Genomic DNA, 20,000 nt, shown 5'->3' with positions numbered 1-20,000 from the left:
GCTCAGTCTACACTGTTTCCTTTATGTTTCTCATATATACCCATGTGTATTCCTATCTGAAAGGGTCCTGCTGCTCTGTTTCAACAAATTTAGTCTGTACCCTACTTTCGGAATGCAAGCAGAATTTTTGAAATCAAAATTTATACCCCAAATTGTAGGTCGACTTATACACCAAGACGACTTTGGAACCAAAAAGAAATTTCTATGTGAAATGCTGTAAGATTTCGGAAGATAGAGACGGTGTTTAAATGCTTACACTACATGCTTATGCCATTCACTTTGTCGGATTCTATGCTGTAAAATACGTTACTGCTTTGCTTCTTCCTTTCTCTTTCTGTTAAATGTTGCTTCGAGTGTATCTGCAACGGACATCGTAGATTACGATTCTTCAAATTATATCCTCCTTCACAAACACGTAATTATCTCTCATTATGTTCCCCCCTCTTCTCCTACATTGTCCAATCCCCTTTCACATGTTCATCTTCTCAGTACCCTCTCACCTCCATCAGTTCACTTTACCACTCCACTGACAAACGCGGTTGTTCCAAGCAAAATTTCAACATCTTTTCGTCCCTGTCTGTCTTTTTGTCTCTCCCTCTTTCTCATTCTATCATTATCTCTCTCTCTATCAATCGCTCTCTCTCCCGCTCTGTCTCTCTCTCTCTGTATATATAATATATATATATATATATATATATATATATAAACGATAAGAAATGGAGCAATAACTGTTAGAAGTACCTCATGTGTGTTTTAAAGTCATTTAATAATGATGAGAATATGCTTACAGCTGTTTCAGTGTATCAAGCTGGGGTAAACGTACAGTTATCTCGTTGCAATTGACAGACATCATCAGAACGATTATATGGCTAAGATAAATAGAAGGCAGTAGGAAGAAGATATAAGGAAAGGAAAGGAAAACTGATATATGGAATTATGGACCTCACTGAAATTTAAGACTATTGAATCAACTAACATTTTACATCTTTTTTTCCTTGATCTAATTCTAACTGTTATTATTGTTCTCTTTCTTATCGTTTATATATATATATATAAACCACGGTTTTACCTTTTAAATTACCTACTACCGTATACCTTATAACAAGGGTCATACATACTGAGGTATTACCAGGAGCGCCTTCGGATACATCTATCCTGTAGATGGTTACATTACCTCTAACTTATATCTTACACAATATATATGTGTGTGGGTGTGGGTGTATACATACATTTCTCTCTATCTCTTTCTCTCTCTAATCCTGGTAGATTTTTTGGGTGCTTTCCCCATCGAAATGCAAAAATTCGAAAACCTTCAAAGTTAAGTTACATGATGTAAGTATTATGGTTAATCTTTCTCTAATCAATATCGATTAAAGAGTTGTTATTGTCATATTTTCTGTACAACATTCGTACTGTTTAGAAAGGAAACTTGCCTTTTCCAGTTCATGAACACAGAACTTACAATGGTACAAAGAAAAGAAAAGCTGAACGCTTCACCTTGTATTGTTGTAACAAAATCAATTGTTTATTTTCTTAGTTTGTTGTCATATTCAGGTTAATATTTCTAGGGTTCCAATGCTTAACGCTTCCTCATTCAACTTTATCACGATACCCTGTTCATGTATATACATGTACATTTATATCATGTATGATGTGTTTGTTTGTATATATGTTTGTGTATGTTAGTGTGTGTGTGTGTGTGTGTGTTTGTGTGTGTTTGTGCGTGCGTGGGCATGCGTCTGCGCACGGGCGTGTGTGTGTATCTTACCGTGTGTATATGTATATATGTAAATAAACCTGCATCTGATCTAAACTTCTCTTCACTATAATTCTTTATATGATTTATTTCTCCTCGTCTTTAAAAAGCAACAGCAACAATAACACTACCAACAGCTACTGATACTACTACTACTACTACTACTACTACTACTACTAATCTACCATCACTACCAACCACCACCTATACTGCTAAAATATAGCACAACTATAAACTCAACTTCGTTATCATCATTAATATCTTTCACCACCACAACACACAATAACTGTAACATTGACAGAACTACCACCACCACTATCACCAGCACTACATCTACCATCCTACACATCACATCACCAATAACACTACTAACACCACTACCAACAGGCTACCACCACTATCACGCCACCACATTAGTATAAACCACTGTATCCACTTACCACCACCCATACCATTTTTGCAAAATTAACACCATAAATATCAACACTGCTGTAATGATATCCTTAAAACATCACCACAATCATCATCACCAACACAATGCAACATCCCTATCAACGCCCCATTAAAATCTCCACTGGAAAGTAACAATCACTACTACTAACTCTACTGCAACTACTACTACAAACAACCACCACCACCAAGGCCACCACCAACAACAACAACAAAATAACAACACCTACGCCTTCTAAAGATTCCTAGGACAAAAGAAGTGTGTTTCAAGTCTGTTCAAGTCTGCAAAAATTTGCTTTTTTTAAATCGATTTTAGTTTTAATTCGACTGAGAATTGTGCGCATTAGACTCGAAGCAAGAGGGCAGTAACGACTGTAGTGGACGGTGGAGGCATCTGTGAAGATTAAGTAATAGTTGAAATCATTATTGAACAATTCGAACATTTGCAGACATTCCTTGGTAGTTCAGTGGCATCAGTTGATCGTACCGACAACAGTAGACAGTGGTTAACGTTTTCAAACACAGTTGTTAGTGTGATCTGTAACAAAGGTAAGTTTTGTTTCGTTATATTCTGCTATGTGTTGGAACCTCAATGCTGCTCTTCTGCTTTCAACTATGACGGGGTAGATCCCAGTAATGTAATTGTACTTAGATCAGTTCAATGATTTTGCTTCAATGGTTTGCCTCAAAAATAAGTTCTTTGTACCACATGTATTTAGTTATAACTTATTTAATAACCAGAAGTTTTAGTCAATATCTGAAGATCACTTATTCATAATCCACCTAATGCTAGAATTTATATATAATATACTGTACCTAATCAAAGGACTAGTGTTCTGATTTCGAATCTCAACAACCATATTGAACATCATTGTAAGGTACCAAATATATCATCCTCTCCATCTAGTGTAGGACCTAGCGCTGTAAGATTTCAAAGGCCTACAATCTTTCAGCACTCTACTAAACAATCTCAGAGATTCGAAACCTATATTTGTGAAAAATGTTTATCCGATGTACCAGAGAACCCACATGGCAGAAGGGCAGTACTACTGTGTTCACTTGCTTAATAAGTTTTTCCTTATTTATCACAGTCATAATCTCTCTTTTTCAAGTAAACATCACGTTAGTCCAACAACACAGAGAGAAGCAGGATTTCAACTTTTACCTTCCCCTAAACAATGAACGAAATAAAACATGAAATGAAGAAATCGTATACATAAAAGGGCGCTACTATACATGTATACGCTCCCGACTTTGTAGCCTCATGACATGCAGAAAAATGGATACTTTTTAACCTAAAGTATCTATAAATACACCAAAGATGTTGTGTATATAATTTAGAGAGTTATATTAGGGGATACATTTTAACAAAAGTATCTATAATACACCAAAGATGTTGTGAATTCAGAGTATATAGGGATTTAATGGAGATTTGTTCCGATGGGATGCAGAGAGGAGTTTTGGAAATTCACCACGATCTGACATGTTTTCCCTCAAAGAGGTCCTGAGTATCTACGTTACGAAATGAAGGGGTGAGTGTTAGGGTTCGTTTTTAGGGTTAAGGTTAGCGCCAGTTTGGTATTTATTTAATCGACCCCGAAAGGATGAAAGGCAAGTTAGACCTCGGTGGAATTTGAACTCAGAACGTAGCGGCAGACGAAATACCCTATTTCTTTAACACACAAAGAGGCTAACAAAAGAGGACAACAAGGACAGACAAAACGGATCGAATTCGATTACATCAACCCCAGTGCGTACTGGTACTTATTTATCGACTCCGAAAGGATGAAAGGCAAAATCTACCTCGCGGAATTTGAACTCAGAACGTAGCGGCAGACGAAATATGGCTACGCATTTCGCCCGCCCTGTTAACGGTTCTGGCCAGCTCGCCGCCAACTTGTGTAAATATTGGTTTTAGTGGAACAGAGTATTGGGAAACCGTGAATAAGGTGGCAGGTTTCGAGTATTTGTCGGAAAAATGTTTTCTTCTTGTCTTCTAAAAGTAAGAAGCCAAATTTCGAGGTTCTTCTCAGAGCTATCCCACATTCAAAAATTATACGGGTATTTAAAAAATTTTCATTCTATAAATAATAAATTACGCATTATATTATAGAATAACTGTCGGTTTTCCAATAGCAAATAAAAATTAAAATAGTAAGTGAGAGGCATTGCAAATGAGAATAGAATACTCTTCAGTCAAATGCAAAGAATACTTAAATTTGTGATTAATTGGACGCAGGGAATGCAAAGAATATTTTAAATAAAATTGTGATTAACTGGACGCAGTGAATGCAATGAATATTTAAATTTGCGAGAAATGAGAGTTGAAAAATACTTCAGAAACTTGAGGAATGGAAGTTAGGGAAATTTCTTTAAAAATATTTCCAGACAATTAGTTCCTTTAATAATTGCAGTTTTTTTTTAGTACTTTAATTATCGTCACCTGCCTAATAAATAAGAAGTTTTCTCCATTGTAGTATAATATAGTTCAGATAATCTTCATTTGCTGGCAGTTTTCTCGCACACAGAGGCAAGTCCTGAAATATCTACACACACGCACACATACAAAAACTTATGTATATATATATATATATATATATATATATGTAGTCTGGACACTCGTAAACTGGAATAACAACAACTCTGTATCTCTCTGTCGCTCTTTCTCTCTCTGTCTGTAGAAAACGATAATGAAAATCACAACTCAAAAGACCGATGCTGGATAGAATATTTGTATGGATTCTTTATTAACAGGTATTACTTGACTTATGCGGCTCACCAGTGGTGGTCAGCTGGATTGGATGGACGTTAACAACATCAATAGTATCAATGGGTATCATGTACTGGGTTAGTTCTGCTGCCTCAGGCGGATGAATATGGCCATGGAGTCTGCTAATGCATAACCTCAAGTACAATATAAACATCAACAACAAAAACACTTCAAATATATCGTGGGAGTACTTTATACGTGATCACTCGATTACTAGAAATGGCAGCCGAATCTCCGCATCGTTTTTGTAGGTCGGTCACTGATGGAACGCCTTTGATATAAAATCAGTTGAATCAAGGCTGATTGGCCGCTAAACAATAGTACAAAATTAACTTTTAGTACTACTACTCACAGTAAGACAAACGCACACACAGAAGATACAATATCACTTACCGTTGTTCCATATGACTTTCGATTTTGTATCAGAATAACGAATTGAAGGGTAGTGATCTGACTTATCGTACTGACAGTAAAGTGGTCCCTCATTGATGGTTAACCAGCCTCTGTCCCCTTCACAATAACCATGTAGTGTTATATAGAAGCGACGTGTAAGACTAAGGAGTTAGAAAAAGAAAAAACTTGTTTGGGTTTCAGAATATGAAAATCTAAACTTCTAGTAAACATACCATTATGTCTGCTATATGCAGTTAAATCAATCAGAATTTAATTAAAATAGCCATGTGTATCATACTTAATGTGTATATACACACTCTCGATAGACTATTTACTGTAGTGTTTTTCCTGAAATAGCATGTATTATGGATTTGCTGTCTATCGTATAGACACCGAAATTCGTTCCAGCAGCGGCCAGTGAGAGCAAAAGATGTTATTTCAGGACACAAATATTGCAGTAATTGGCCTGTCGAGAATGTATATACGTTATGTATGCTACATAGATGTTAGAATGTGCAGTGGCAGCCCACTGGCCCGTCTATAGATTCCATTTCAAATGAGATCTATCTTACTCTAAAGATGCGTTCGTAAGCACTCACATACATAAGAATACGATACAATATACAGACACATACAAACGCACACAAACGCACACACCACAGGCAGACACATATGCACACACATACATACACAACACCACACACACGCGCGCAGATTTGTGCAAATGTGAAAATGTAAGGAAAGGAAGGCCAAAGACACACGAGGCATACAATTTAGCAAAAATCTACAAAACGCTCGAACATATAACGATAATATTTTCCCGTGTTGAACATCTTAGCAAAGCGCCAAGTGAAATAAATATAATAGAATGTAAAATACTTAAAAGGAACAGAGACAAATAAATTTAATTATAGTATTTATTTTAAGGTGAATGTATATTTTCGTGTTTCGCACTTTAAAACATGCCTTTTGACGTGAAAGCCAGGAAACTACACAATTGGTGAAGAGAAAGCATTTCATTTAGACGTGTGGTGTTGAAAATACAGAAATGTATTAGTAAGAGATAAAGAGTCTCTAGCAGCGGCAGCGGGGTTGCGTAAATCAGTATTTCTGTTTCTTTTGAAAGTATCGGCGCAGGAGTGGCTGTGTGTAAGTAGCTTGTTTACCACATGGTTCCGGGTTCAGTCCCACTGCATGTGGCCTTTGGGCAAGTGTCTTCTACTATAGCCTCGGCCGACCAAAGCCTTGTGAGGGATTTGTAGACGGAAACTGAGAGAAGCCCGTCGTATATATGTAGATATATCTATATTATATATATATATCTATATATTTATATTGTATATATATATATATATATGCGTGTGGTGTTTGTGTGTGTCTGTGTTTGTCCCCTAGCATTGCTTGACAACCGATACTGGTGTGTTTATGTCCCAGTTACCTAGCGGTTCGGCAAAAAAAGACAGATAGAATAAATACTGGGCTTACAAAAGAATAAGTCCCGGGGTCGAGTTGCTCGATTAAAGGCGATGCTCCAGCATGGCCGCAGTCAAATGACTGAAACAAGTAAAAGAGTAAAGAGTAAAGAGTAAAATAGCTTTTGGCATCCACATGCCAAGTATTATTTAATCTCGACTGATAGAGAAAAATTGTTCTCAACAAATCACCTGTGCTGCAGTATCCAGAAGGCTCGATAGATTTCAATGTTAGCGGCGGAAGCTATATTTGCTCCCATTTGATTCTGTATATGATAATAAATGAAGATAATTTTGAAAGCCTGAAAATGCGCTGTTCGTCTTCAGAACGTTTCGCGTTTAAATAGTATAGACTTGAAAATATGAATGAAAACAATTAAATGATTTATATCATCTATAATCTCTACATACAAAAGACTCTAGAAACATATACAAGACAATCTAGTCCCAAGAAAGTATATAAACATACCCGAGTCCTTATTGAGAATTCAAGTCCGGTGGCTGAAGCCAGGTCGTTCCATGGTGAGCTTTTCAAGTTTTTCCGAGAGAACCAGCTTTCAATGTTGTATTTCGTCCATTAAATATCATAGTTACCACATTTGTTTGGTTTTTGCTAATCACTAGTTTCACCTGCAAAAGAAATGAACATGTAGACACGTAAAACCGCTAAAGTGACGGGGACATAAACACACCAGCATCGGTTGTCAAGCAATGCTAGGGGGACAAACATAGACACACAAAACACACACCACACACACACACATATATATATAATATATATATATATATATATATATATTATATATATACATATACGACAGGCTTCTTTCAGTTTCCGTCTACCAAATCCACTCACAAGGCATTAGTCGGCACTGGGCTATAGCAGAAGACACTCTTGCCCAAGATGCTACGCAGTGGGACTGAACCCGTAACCATGTGGCTGGTAAGCAGCTACTACCACACCACACAGTCACTCCTGCGCCACACGTTAGCACTCGCATAATGAAAAATAATTGGATCAAGTTAAAGAGATCGAGATACTTTAAAATATATTTCTTTAGTTGTTAGTCTAATTTCCACTCATTTTTATTACATCCTTCCTTTGAGCAAATCGAATCTGTATAACCCGTCATCTGCCTGTTGGCTCTTCTCCTGCAACTCAGCTTGATTTCGAGCCGGGTCGTCTGCTGCTGGAGAGGACCGACCAGGTAAAGGACCTGGGTATCTTGGTGTATTCTTCCTTTTCGCCTTCGGCCAGTGCGTCCATACTGCCAACAAAGCACGCGGAGTTCTATTTTTGATTCGACGGTCATTCGGAATGCTCACAGCAGCCATATTCCTACCGCTCTATGTCACGCTGGTGAGACCCATATTGGAGTACGGGATTCAAGCCTCTTCTCCTTATCTCCTCAAAGACATACAGCATCTCGAAAGAGTCCGGAAGCTGGCTACCCGCATGGTTCTTGGTCTCAAGCATTTGTCTTATGAAGAAAGGCTGAAAACGCTCGACCTTTATTCTCTAGAAAAACGATGACGCCATGATGATCTCATTCTTGCTCACATCATAAGCGGAAAGTGTAACCTCTCGAAAGAGCTGTTCTTCACTCCTGCTTCAGAGCGTCGGCTGCGGGGTCACTCCGAAAAGCTCTATCTGCGACGATTTCATCTCAATCGAAGGAGAGGTGTTTTCTCCGTCCGGGTTGCGGATCCGTGAAATAAGCTGCCGGACGAGATAGTGAATATGCCGACGACCACTCGGTTCAAAGTCTCCCTTGACCACAAATGGCCTGAACTCTTTACATGAACAGCACCCTGTACATAACTCCATGTCCCCCTATATGGCCTTGCTTTTTGCTTTTTGAGCCAAAAAATTAACTAATTCACACGCGAAATTAACGAGTTTTATTTGTCACTCACCTAATTGGTATCTTACCATCCATAAATGTATCAAATAATATATATTTAATTACCCTTCGCTTGGAAATTTCCTTTGATAATGTTATGAAAACATAGGATCTCATAGTGTTCCATTCCAAGCTGCATGACGCAATGTGGTAACAATAACAAACTTCTGCTACTAAAACACACCTCGTAATACACAAATAATCCATGCGTTTTTAACCCCATTACACGCACATTGTATGTGTTTTTGCGCCTGTGTATGTGTGTGTGTATTTCACTCATACCACTTGACAAATGGTTTCCTTGCGTTGATGTCCCGCGTAACATAGCGGTTCGTCCCAAAAAATTAATAGAATATATACAAGAGTATTCGTTCTACTAAACCCAAGGCCGTAGTCCAATAAACTGAAGCAGGCAATATATACATATATACATATATATATATATAGGGAGAGTTTACGAAAAAACAAAAGACGAAGACAGGTGGCGTACAAAACAAACAGATGTATTAGTATAACGCTCAGGAATAGAAAAAAGTCTTTTACGTTTCGAGCCTACGCTCTTCTACAGAAAGGGACACAGAAAAAACAATGAGAGAAAAAAAATGTGTGTAGTGGCTAACGATCTATCATATATATATATATATATATAGGGAGAGTTTACGAAAATAAAAAAAAAGACGAAGATAGGTGGTGTACAAAACAAACAGATGTATTAGTATAACGCTCAGGAATTGAAAAAGTCTTTTACGTTTCGAGCCTACGCTCTTCTACAGAAAGTGACACAGAAAAAACAAGGAGAGAAAAAGAATGTGTGTAGTGACTAACGATCTATCATATATATATATATATATATATATATATATATATATATATATATATATATATATATATATATATATATATATATATCTATATATATATATATATATATATATATATTATATATATATATCAACGCTGCTAGATAAATCAATGCTGCTAAATAGAGTTAATAGAATTAATGAAAACTATGCTTCTAACCCACCAAAATGTGTAGCCATCTATCCATGAGAGAAAATATCGAAACGTTAAGTTTAGTTTTCAGATATATAAGAGAAAAACACGATATGTCCTTCTTCATTTCCTTAACTCCATGTAGAGTACAGGACACCATAACAGATCGCTATAGGCGTGGTAAATTTGGCAATGAATTGCAGATATCCCCAGGTCTAGCCATCAACCATTTCTTCAGTTTCTGTTGAGCTTTTCCATGTTTTATTTAATCTGTCACGCTTCTGCCTTCCTTGCGATATTCATCGGATGGCTTGTCTTGTAAAATCAGAAAGAGGTTTCCGCTCGATGTGTCCTAGCTAACCTCATTCCTTGCTCCTGATCTGAGATCCCGTAGGTTACTGGCTCACATGTTTCCACAAGATTTTGTTTGTTACTCAATTTTTCCACCTCACGAGAAGAACGACAAGATTATTCAAATTTGAGTTCAAGTTCCACCCAGGTCCTCCAGTATTAATTTATGCTGGGTTCAATAAAACTTTGATCAGTCATGTATCGTAAGTTGATTTCATCGATTCTGTTTCCCATTTACTGACCACTCCCCCAAAGGGGAGTCTTTTGTCTATGATAATTATTATTATTACTGCGGTTTGTCACGGATAAAAATTCTTACCACCTTCTGCGTGGATCATAGTCCCCCGTCTGTTGCTCGGTGTTCCCGTCTACGCCTATAAGTTCAATTCTAACCTAATATAAATAGCTCTGCCTGAGTATAGTCTTCTTATATATATGGTTGTATGTATATGTACTGCTGTGTGTATATTGTGCGCATATACCTGAATTGTTTCTTTTTCATGTATACTTGACCAAAGTCTGTTAATCATTATTACTATCATTATGAAAACAATGATACTGTATGAACTTCCTCGCACGTATGAATACATACCTCATCAATTGGAAGATAGTTCCAGAAATCAAGGAGAGGGTGTCGGAAGAAGTTCGGACAAAAGGTACCTCTGCATTTGTCCACTTCCCATAATGAAGGACATCCTATATTCAGAAATGAATTGTAAACTTTTGAACCAGCTCCCTTTGATATGGCATATGCTCTAATCCATTGGCTCTCTGAAATAATAATGATAATAATAATAATAATAATAATAATAATAATAATAATAATAATAATAATAATAATAATAATAATAACAACCACCAAAACAATAACAACAACAACAATAATAATATATGACAATAACACTACTACTACTACTACTACTACTACTACTACTACTACTACTACTACTAATGTTATGTTCGATGTGAACCTAGCAGGTTTGGTTACGATGGACAGAATGAGAGAGATATGGTTTGAAAAGGGAACGTGGGATATAACTCGACAGAGACCTAGTGACCAAGGAAGACATAAGAATGAAATGCTGGTTAACCGATGTAGAAATCGAAAATATCAAATAGAGAATATATCAGGTGGAAAATAGCGAAGTAAGACAGGTAGATTTTAAAAGTAGAGGCATGAAGGTTCAACAACAACAACAACAGGAGTTTCAAATTTCAGCACAATGCCAGCAATTTCGAAGTTAGAGGAGTTAGTCGATTACATCATCTCTAGTTTTCTTAGTTATCTTTACGCAGAAAGTAAAAAGAAAGAAAAGCAATACAACAACTTCACTTACTTCTATAGAAGGAAATCTCGTTCTTGTCATTCGTTCTGGCGACTGTCATTATATTCTTCGATGAGTAATTCTTACAAACATGGCTGACTTTGTTGTAAGTAAAGAATTCCGATTGGCTGTTTAGAGCGATGAGGGCGCATTCCGGTAGACTTCGCTTTTGATGAAATTGTTCCGTTTGAGATGTCTGAAGGTAACGATAAGAATAACCTGGACCCAAAGATTTGTAGTTGCCTTCTTTGAATTGCTGATCAGATGTAGCGACGAGAATTGTCGTAAGGGTTAACAGCAGCACTGCAATTGCAGCAGGACGGGTAAAAGGAAACTGGAACATTCTTGGCTCTAAGATCACCAGAAGGAGACACAAGGAGACAGAATTGTATGAAAGGAATATAGAAAGAAAGAAAGTGTTATGTCGCACGTTCGGATACCTGTACTCTGCTCTGACTACTATTCAGCTGTGCTCCTGGCGTCTAGGCTTCTCCTTATATATCTACGTATTGAGCGAGTCTACTTCATCGTCTGGGGGCGTCCACACAACAGAAAGAAAGAATGGAGCAGGGAGAGATTGAATAGAGACATGCGCTTCACTAAACATACAGAAAATTACGGCTGTGTAATTACTGAAATTGTTCGGATGTTAGCAATAATGGTGATGGGATGTTTTGAGGTTGGTGTTTCAGTAGGTAGAGGCATGAAAGAAAGGACGTTTCACGTCGCTACACCCATTATAGAAAGCCATTCAAATTCATCGGCGTGGACGAGGTAACAGGGATATACTTCTGAAACAGTACACAATCTATTTTAACAATTGATATCGGACACGTTAAAAGATATTCTCTTGCATTTTATGACAAATAAACACGCAAATGCACTGGCTTCTAACGCTTTCCATTTAACTTACTTACAGACATTGAAACATAGCATGGACAGTTTTCCCCAGTCTCACACTACACGTCTTTACATGCATCACGGCAATTATCGGTGCTATATAATTAGAAAGATTATATATATATATATATATATATATATATATATATATATATATATATATATATATATATATATATAATGTATATATATTGATAAAAATGGTAAGACAACAAAGAATGAAAGAGACCTCGATATTATGTCAATAGAGGAACTTATCTGAAAATATAACATGTGACAAGTTTCGGATGCCGGCGGCGTGGATTTCCACCTCGGCATCAGAAACTTATTATTATTATTATTATTGTTGTTGTTGTTGTTGTTATTGTTCAGGTCACTGCTTGTAATCGAACTCGGAACCTTGGGGTTAGTAGCCCGCGCTCTCAACCACTACGCCATATGCTCGTATAGAACTGTATAATTTTTCTTGCTTTTTCCCTCCAATCATGCTAATATAATTAGTACTTAATCAAGAATACATTACAAACTTTAGCTCATTATCGCAGTGGATAATCGATATTTACCGTAATCTATTTCCTTTAACTCTTAAACCCAAAAAGCACAGGAGGAAGAACCACAACCGCAGCATCACGCCATAAAGTCCTGAGCTGACTTACAACTGCAGCCACTTCGAACGTACCTGCCTCTCTTGCATTGGCTGTGTTTAACCACGAGCATATCTGCAGAGAATGAGGACCAAATCCTTCAGAAATTTTCCTTCGCGAGACAAAACCAAGAAGAAGATTAATTCAATACGAGTACAATATTCCATCATATCTTCTTTTACTTATTTATACTCTTTTACTTCTTTCAGTCATTTGACTGCGACCATGCTGGAGCACCGCCTTTAGTCGAGCAAATCGACCCCAGGACTTATTCTTTGTAAGCCAAGTACTTATTTTATCGGTCTCTTTTGACGAACCGCTAAGTGACAGGGACGTAAACACACCAGCATATACAACTTATAAACAAGGGCAAAAGAAAAAAAAATTCTAATGTCTAATATGCCGAAAAAGGACAATATGTCAACAACCATATAATTTATCACTATTAACATCGCTTGACAACCGATGCTGGTGTGTTAACACGCGTTTCGATATATATATATATATATATATAATATAATATAATATAATATAATATAATATAATACAATATTATATATATATATATATATATATATATATAATACAATTTTATATATATATATATATATATATATATATATATATATATATATAATATAATATAATATAATATAATATAATATAATACAATATTATATATATATATATATATATATATATATATATATATATATATATAATATATATATATGCATACATACATATATACGACGGGTTTCTTTCAGTTTCCGTCTACAAAATCCACGCACAACTCTTTGGTCAGTACGAGGCTATAGTAGGAGACACTTGCCCCCAAGTTACCGGACAGTGGGACTGAACGTGGAACAATGTGATTGGGAAGCAAGCTTCATACCACACAGTTTCTTCTGACCACACATTGAGAATAGGTTTATAAGTCAGATCATATCGATCACAACACATCGTTAGTTATTGATGTCTTTCATCTCATGAAATAATGAAAGGAATATCGACCTGTGGAAGCTCGTAAAAAAACTTTGTCGTAACGATTGACGTGACAGGATTCTGCTAAATATATTTTCACACACAAACACACACACACACACAAACACACACACACACATACACACACACTCACAAGCACACACACACACAAACACACACAAACACACGCATACACACACAAACACACACGCACGCACACACACACACACAAACACACACACACGCACACAAACACACACACACAAACACACGCAGATACACCCACGCACGCACACACGCACACACACAAACACAAACACACACAAGCACACACACACACACATACATCAACACACAACTTCTCTCTCTCCCTTACAAACACACTTTCGCTTGGCTATAGCTAGAAGGGACTTAGCTCATGTAAAATTGGTAAAAGCTATGGCTGAAAATAGATTTTTACCGGTATCCGCGGGTGCCTCGGGAAAAAAATAAGCTGAGAAAACCTAGGTAGGGTGTTGACGAATGTTCTCCTAAAATTGGAGCGACATGCGTGCTAATTTGTGGACGTGCATAAACTACAATCACGTACACACACACACACACACACGCACACACACATCATGCTTTTTATAGATACAGATTATCAAAGTCGGGAGTCAAGTCCAAGTAGATATATAGTAAGTCTCAGGTGAATGCCGTAGAACATATGGCATTTCCAACAAATAGTTTTGTCTTAATATGATGTATTAATATACGTCCAGAGAATATTAAACAGAGTTAACAACGGAAAATGGATGATTATTTAGTTATTTCTTTATGTTTATATCTATAAAATCTATAAATTAATCAATACAATCTATTTGGTAAAACGGCTGTATCGGAGAATTTAAGAGAAAGTTCCTAGTTCCACCATTTGAAATTGTCATGTAGATAAATATTCAAAACGCAAATATCTATAAACCGTTAAGAGCATTTTCACTTTTAGGAACGTTAAATAAAATTTGCATGTGTGCAGTAGATAGCTAGAATAAACTTCAAGGAAAACGACTAATCTACGAGGGGTGTATGAAAAGTCTTGAGACTAGAAAATAACATGGTACAAGACTTCTGATGAACGTACAAGACTTCAAACGCCTTGAAGGTGCAAAACTGTTCATACAAGCCTCATAAATGATTACGCTTAGCAATAAATATACAAACAAAAATATACATAACGTTATTATGTTCAGTAAAGCAAATCTTCTTTACTAACTATATCTCTTACTTTGGATCTTTACCTTTGGACCTACAGATTTAAAAAATATTTTTTTGTAACTAAACACTTTCAAACTTCGGACACTGGTAGAATGTGTCATATAAAACATCTTTTACTCTTAGCATTTTTGAGAAAAAAACTTATATTTACGAAGCTATTGCTCTTTAAATTTCAACCAATCAATGACGTGTATTCAGCTGAATAAAATTACTGCTGTTGTTTGACAACAAGAACTTCCGGTGGTGGATCTTTCGTTTGTCACTGTTATTCATGACAACCCTAACCCTAAAGCTTTAGCCTTAACCCTAAACCTAAAACCCTAACGCTAACCCTAAAACCCTAACCCTAACCCTAACCCTAAAACCCTAACTCTAACCCTAAAACCTTAAAGCTAAAACCAATACAAACTCACGAACGATGTCATAAATAACAGTGACAAACGAAAAATACACCGCCAATAGTTGTTGTTGACCATCAACGGCAGTAATTTTATTCAGTTGAATGCACGTCATTGATTGGTTGAAATTACCGAAATACGTCTATTGAAAGTGTTTGGTTACAAACAATTATTTTTTAAATCTGTTGGTCAAAAGCTAAAGATCCCTTACTTTAACTATGGTAGTAATTTAACATTTCTAAATTTTATTTTATATAATGGAATTTAGAAATGTTAGCTTATAATAATATACGATATTTTAAGTAAGGAATACAATTAGTAAAGATGATTTGGTTTACTGAACATAATAAAGTCATCCATATTTTTGCTTGTATGTTAATGCTAAGCGTAATAATTTAGACAAGCTGGGCCCGTGAAAAGTTCACGGAACACATTAAAAATGTAAGCATTTGTAAGCAGTGTCCTGGTGCCATGAGAAATGTTTGTATATTATGGCCGTCTTTTGAAGGCGGCGAGCTGGCAGACACGTTTGCGCGCCGGGCGAAATGCTTAGCGGTATTTCGTCTGTTGTTACGTTCTGTGTTCAAATTCCGCCGAGGTCGACTTTGCCTTTCATCCTTTCGGGGTCGATAAATAAAGTACCAGTCTCGCACTGGGGTCGATGTAATCGACTTAATCCGTTTTTCTGTCCTTGTTTGTCCCCTCTATGTTTAGCCCCTTGTGGGCAATAAAGAAATATATATTATGGCCGTCTGTCTTTACGTCCTGAGTTCAAATTCTGCCAAGCTCGAATTTGCCTTTCGTCTTTTGGAGCTCGATAAATTAAGTACCAGTTGTGTACTGAGGTCGATGTAATGAACTGGTACCCTCACAACATAAATTTCAAGCCTAGAAAAGTATATTGTGATAATTACAGAATGTAGAAAGTAATGTAACACCAACGACTACATAATCCAACCAAAATATCTCAGATACAAAAACGTAAACGGAATCACTATTTAACCTTAAAATACATCGTACGTATTCAAAGAACCTTCTTGGTTTCGTGTTACGGAACGTTTTTCTGGTATTCTTTTATTCTTCTACTTGTTTCAGTCAATTGAGAGTGGCCATGCTAGAGCACCACCCTTTAGTCGAAGAAGTTTACCCTTGGACTTATTCCCTGTAAGCCCGGGTGTTTATTCTATCAGTCTCTTCTGCTGAACATCCAAATAACAGAGACACAAACACACCAACATCAGTGTGAAGCAATGTTGGTGGTGGGACAAACACACACATAAACACACACACACACGCACCTCACACACACACACACACACATACATACATACATAATACATACATACAAACATACATACATACATACATACATGCATACATACATGCATGCATACATGCATACATACGTACATACATACATACATACATACATACATACACACACACATACATACATACATAATACATACATACATGCATACATACATGCATGCATACATGCATACATACGTACATACATACACACACACATACATACATACATAATACATACATACATGCATACATACATACATACATACATACATACATATACATGATGAGCTTGGTGGCAGTGGTGATGCCGGCTGGTGGGATTTTGTGTTTTGCTGGTATGCCGAGAGATCCAGAGGGTCACACATGCATGCAAGCACATACACAAACACATACCTAGGGAGAGAGGCAGACAGACAGACAGACTATCCTAAATTATAATTTATTTCAAATCCGTTTCTCTTTTTTTGCAAGCACCCTTCCTCTCACACGCAAACGTTCTCCATCTTGTCATTTCAGGATTTTCTCTCTTCCAGGATTTCTCCCTCTTACTCTCTAATATTTCCTCATCTTCAGAAATACCCTCTGACGCATTTTCCCCTTACATATTAAACTCCCTTCTGTTTCTTTTCAAATCTCTCTCTCTCTCTCTCTCTCTCTCTCTCTCTCTCTATTTCATGCCATTTCTTTCCCCCTTCTAACTCCTTCCGGTGAACAAGAATATCGCAGTTTTTCTTCATTCATCAAGAAGTGATGGAAGTGATGCTGTTAACCCTTACAACAATCCTGGCTGTCACCTCAGGTCTGGGAATTAAGGAAGCTAACTACAAACGTTTGGAACCTGGTTATTCCTATGATTATATTGAGACACCTCCAACACAACAACAATTCCCCACCGCAGGAAGTCGACTGGAATGTGCCGCCATCGCTCTACAGAGACAATCAGAAGTTTTCACTTACAACAAAGTCAGCCGTGTTTGTAAGAATTACTCACCGAAAGATATAATAACAGTCGTCAACAAGACTAACGTCAACGAGATTGCCTTCTATAGATGTAAGTGATGCTTCTTTTTCTGTTTTTTTTTTTTTTTTGCCGAGGTAAGATATAATTAACAGTTTAACACTGAGGTCAATGTCATCGACGTCCTGCTCGAAATTGCTGACCTTGTGTCACAATTTGAAATCAGACCTAAACTCTGCCAGACGCCAACCTGGAATTTCATGATCTCCGGATTGGCTTAGAGGTACTACAACGTTCCCAAGGCTAACCTGAAGGTAATTATGGTTAAGGGTGCCTCACTATTCCCTCGTCGAAAGTGGACAACCGGGTGCAGTTTAACTTTATACATATTATTATTGTTATCATTATTATTATTATTATTATTATTATTATTATTATTATTATTATTATTATTATTATTATTATTATTATTATTGTTATCATTATTATTATTATTATTATTATTGTTATCATTATTATTATTATTATTATTATTATTATTATTATTATTATTATTATTATTATTATTATTATTATTGAGTGAGAGATCAGTGCATGCCATCAAAGTGACACTGGGGTAAAATATACGATGCCCAGTATACCCATCATGACTACCCGTCTGATAAGGGCACACCAGGCACATGCATCACAACCATATGTGCGAGACATGATGATCTTATATCAAGATAAACAGCAGATGACCTTGCAGGTGGGGCCCAGTTAGAATTTTCTTCTGGTCGAGTAACCCATCCTGCTCAAAAGGTCCCTGAGTAAGGGTTGTTTAAGGATGTTGAACGAAACACCCATGTTTCCAGAGGTGAATTATTCAAACCCCAAAGAATCCTTCTCAACACATGACTATGATACTCCCCCACTACTTCTGCTCGTGATCAGATTTGCACATATCGTCAGCCACTAAGGGACATGCTCAACTGGTTAAAGTCAAACAACTGATAAGCAAATCTGTGGTATTGAGCAGAATATTTGCTGTAGCCCATCTCTTATACTAAGACAAAACAATGTACATGATAACACTTCCAATCAGTTAAGATCAGAAGCCATGAGAACCACTGCCTGGTACTGCATCAGGGCATTTATTATTATTATCATTATTATTATTATTATTATTATTATTATTATTATTGTTGTTGTTGTTGTTGTTGTTGTTGTTTATTATTATTATTATTATTATTATTATTATTATTATTATTGAGTAAGAGAGCAGTGCATGCTATCAACGTGAAACTAGGGTACAATTATACTAACTCATCATACCTATCATGTCCACCCGTCTGATAAACTTTAACCGGGTACTTGCAACCCAATCATATGTGCATGACATGGTGCTCTCATATCAAGATAAACAGCGCACGGCCTTACAGTTGGCGCCCAGTTATTCTTCAGGTCAAGTAGCCCATCCCATAATTATTATTATTATTATTATTATTGTTGTTGTTGTTGTTGTTGTTGTTTTTTCTTCTTCTTCTTCTTCTTCTTCTTCTTCTTCTTCTTCTTCTTCTTCTTCTTATTATTATTATTATTATTATTATTATTATCATTATTATTATTATTATCATTATTATTACTATTATTTCAGATAGTCAATGGATCAAAGTATATGCCTTATCGATGGGACTTGGTTCGAAAGTCTATGAATCATTTTTGAATGAAGGAATTCCTTCAACCTGGAATGTGAGCGAATGCATAGGTGCCGTCTGTCCTAAACTTTTCCGACATCCTTTCCTCGATCTCTGGGACCATCTTTCAATTGATGAGGTACGTGCATAAATGATTCTTATGCGCATTTATATACACAAACATAAACAAACTTAAGTTGGCATCAAGTCATCCATTTTGTGGGAGGAAACAATCACTGTTCTTGTGATTACTTATTTTACTGATTTTAAAAATCAAAGTTTACCTTAAACTCAGAACGTAAAAGCACGTGAATAAATATTATGTACTTCAAAATATTACGTTCACAAGTCTATTGACACTGCCATTTGAAAACACTCAGAATATATTTGCGCTATCTGTGCGCTCAAACAAACACACACACTGATATGTATGTGTGTGTTTAATAAATTTCAATACG

At 36.4% G+C, this 20,000-nt stretch overlaps 2 protein-coding genes across 2 annotated transcripts in view; one reads left to right on the top strand and one right to left on the bottom strand.

Annotated features, from left to right (window-relative positions):
- Positions 1-20,000, bottom strand: part of LOC118761915 — a 116,305-nt gene that overhangs the window by 30,162 nt on the left and 66,143 nt on the right. Inside the window, exons 4-5 of the mRNA XM_036500120.1 lie at positions 11,427-11,763; positions 10,682-10,860 (exon numbers count right to left, since the gene is read on the bottom strand). Coding sequence (XP_036356013.1) covers positions 10,682-10,860; positions 11,427-11,757 — 510 coding nt within the window. The 5' untranslated portion in view covers positions 11,758-11,763. The remainder of the gene's footprint in view (positions 1-10,681; positions 10,861-11,426; positions 11,764-20,000) is intronic.
- Positions 1-20,000, top strand: part of LOC118761916 — a 92,608-nt gene that overhangs the window by 67,115 nt on the left and 5,493 nt on the right. The gene's annotated exons all lie outside the window — the stretch shown is intronic.

The sequence above is a fragment of the Octopus sinensis genome, unplaced genomic scaffold, assembly GCF_006345805.1.
Source record: "Octopus sinensis unplaced genomic scaffold, ASM634580v1 Contig18722, whole genome shotgun sequence".
NCBI classification, from domain to species: domain Eukaryota; kingdom Metazoa; phylum Mollusca; class Cephalopoda; order Octopoda; family Octopodidae; genus Octopus; species Octopus sinensis.
The sequence above is the reverse complement of the archived record's forward strand: the minus strand, read 5'-3'. Positions and strand labels throughout refer to the sequence as shown.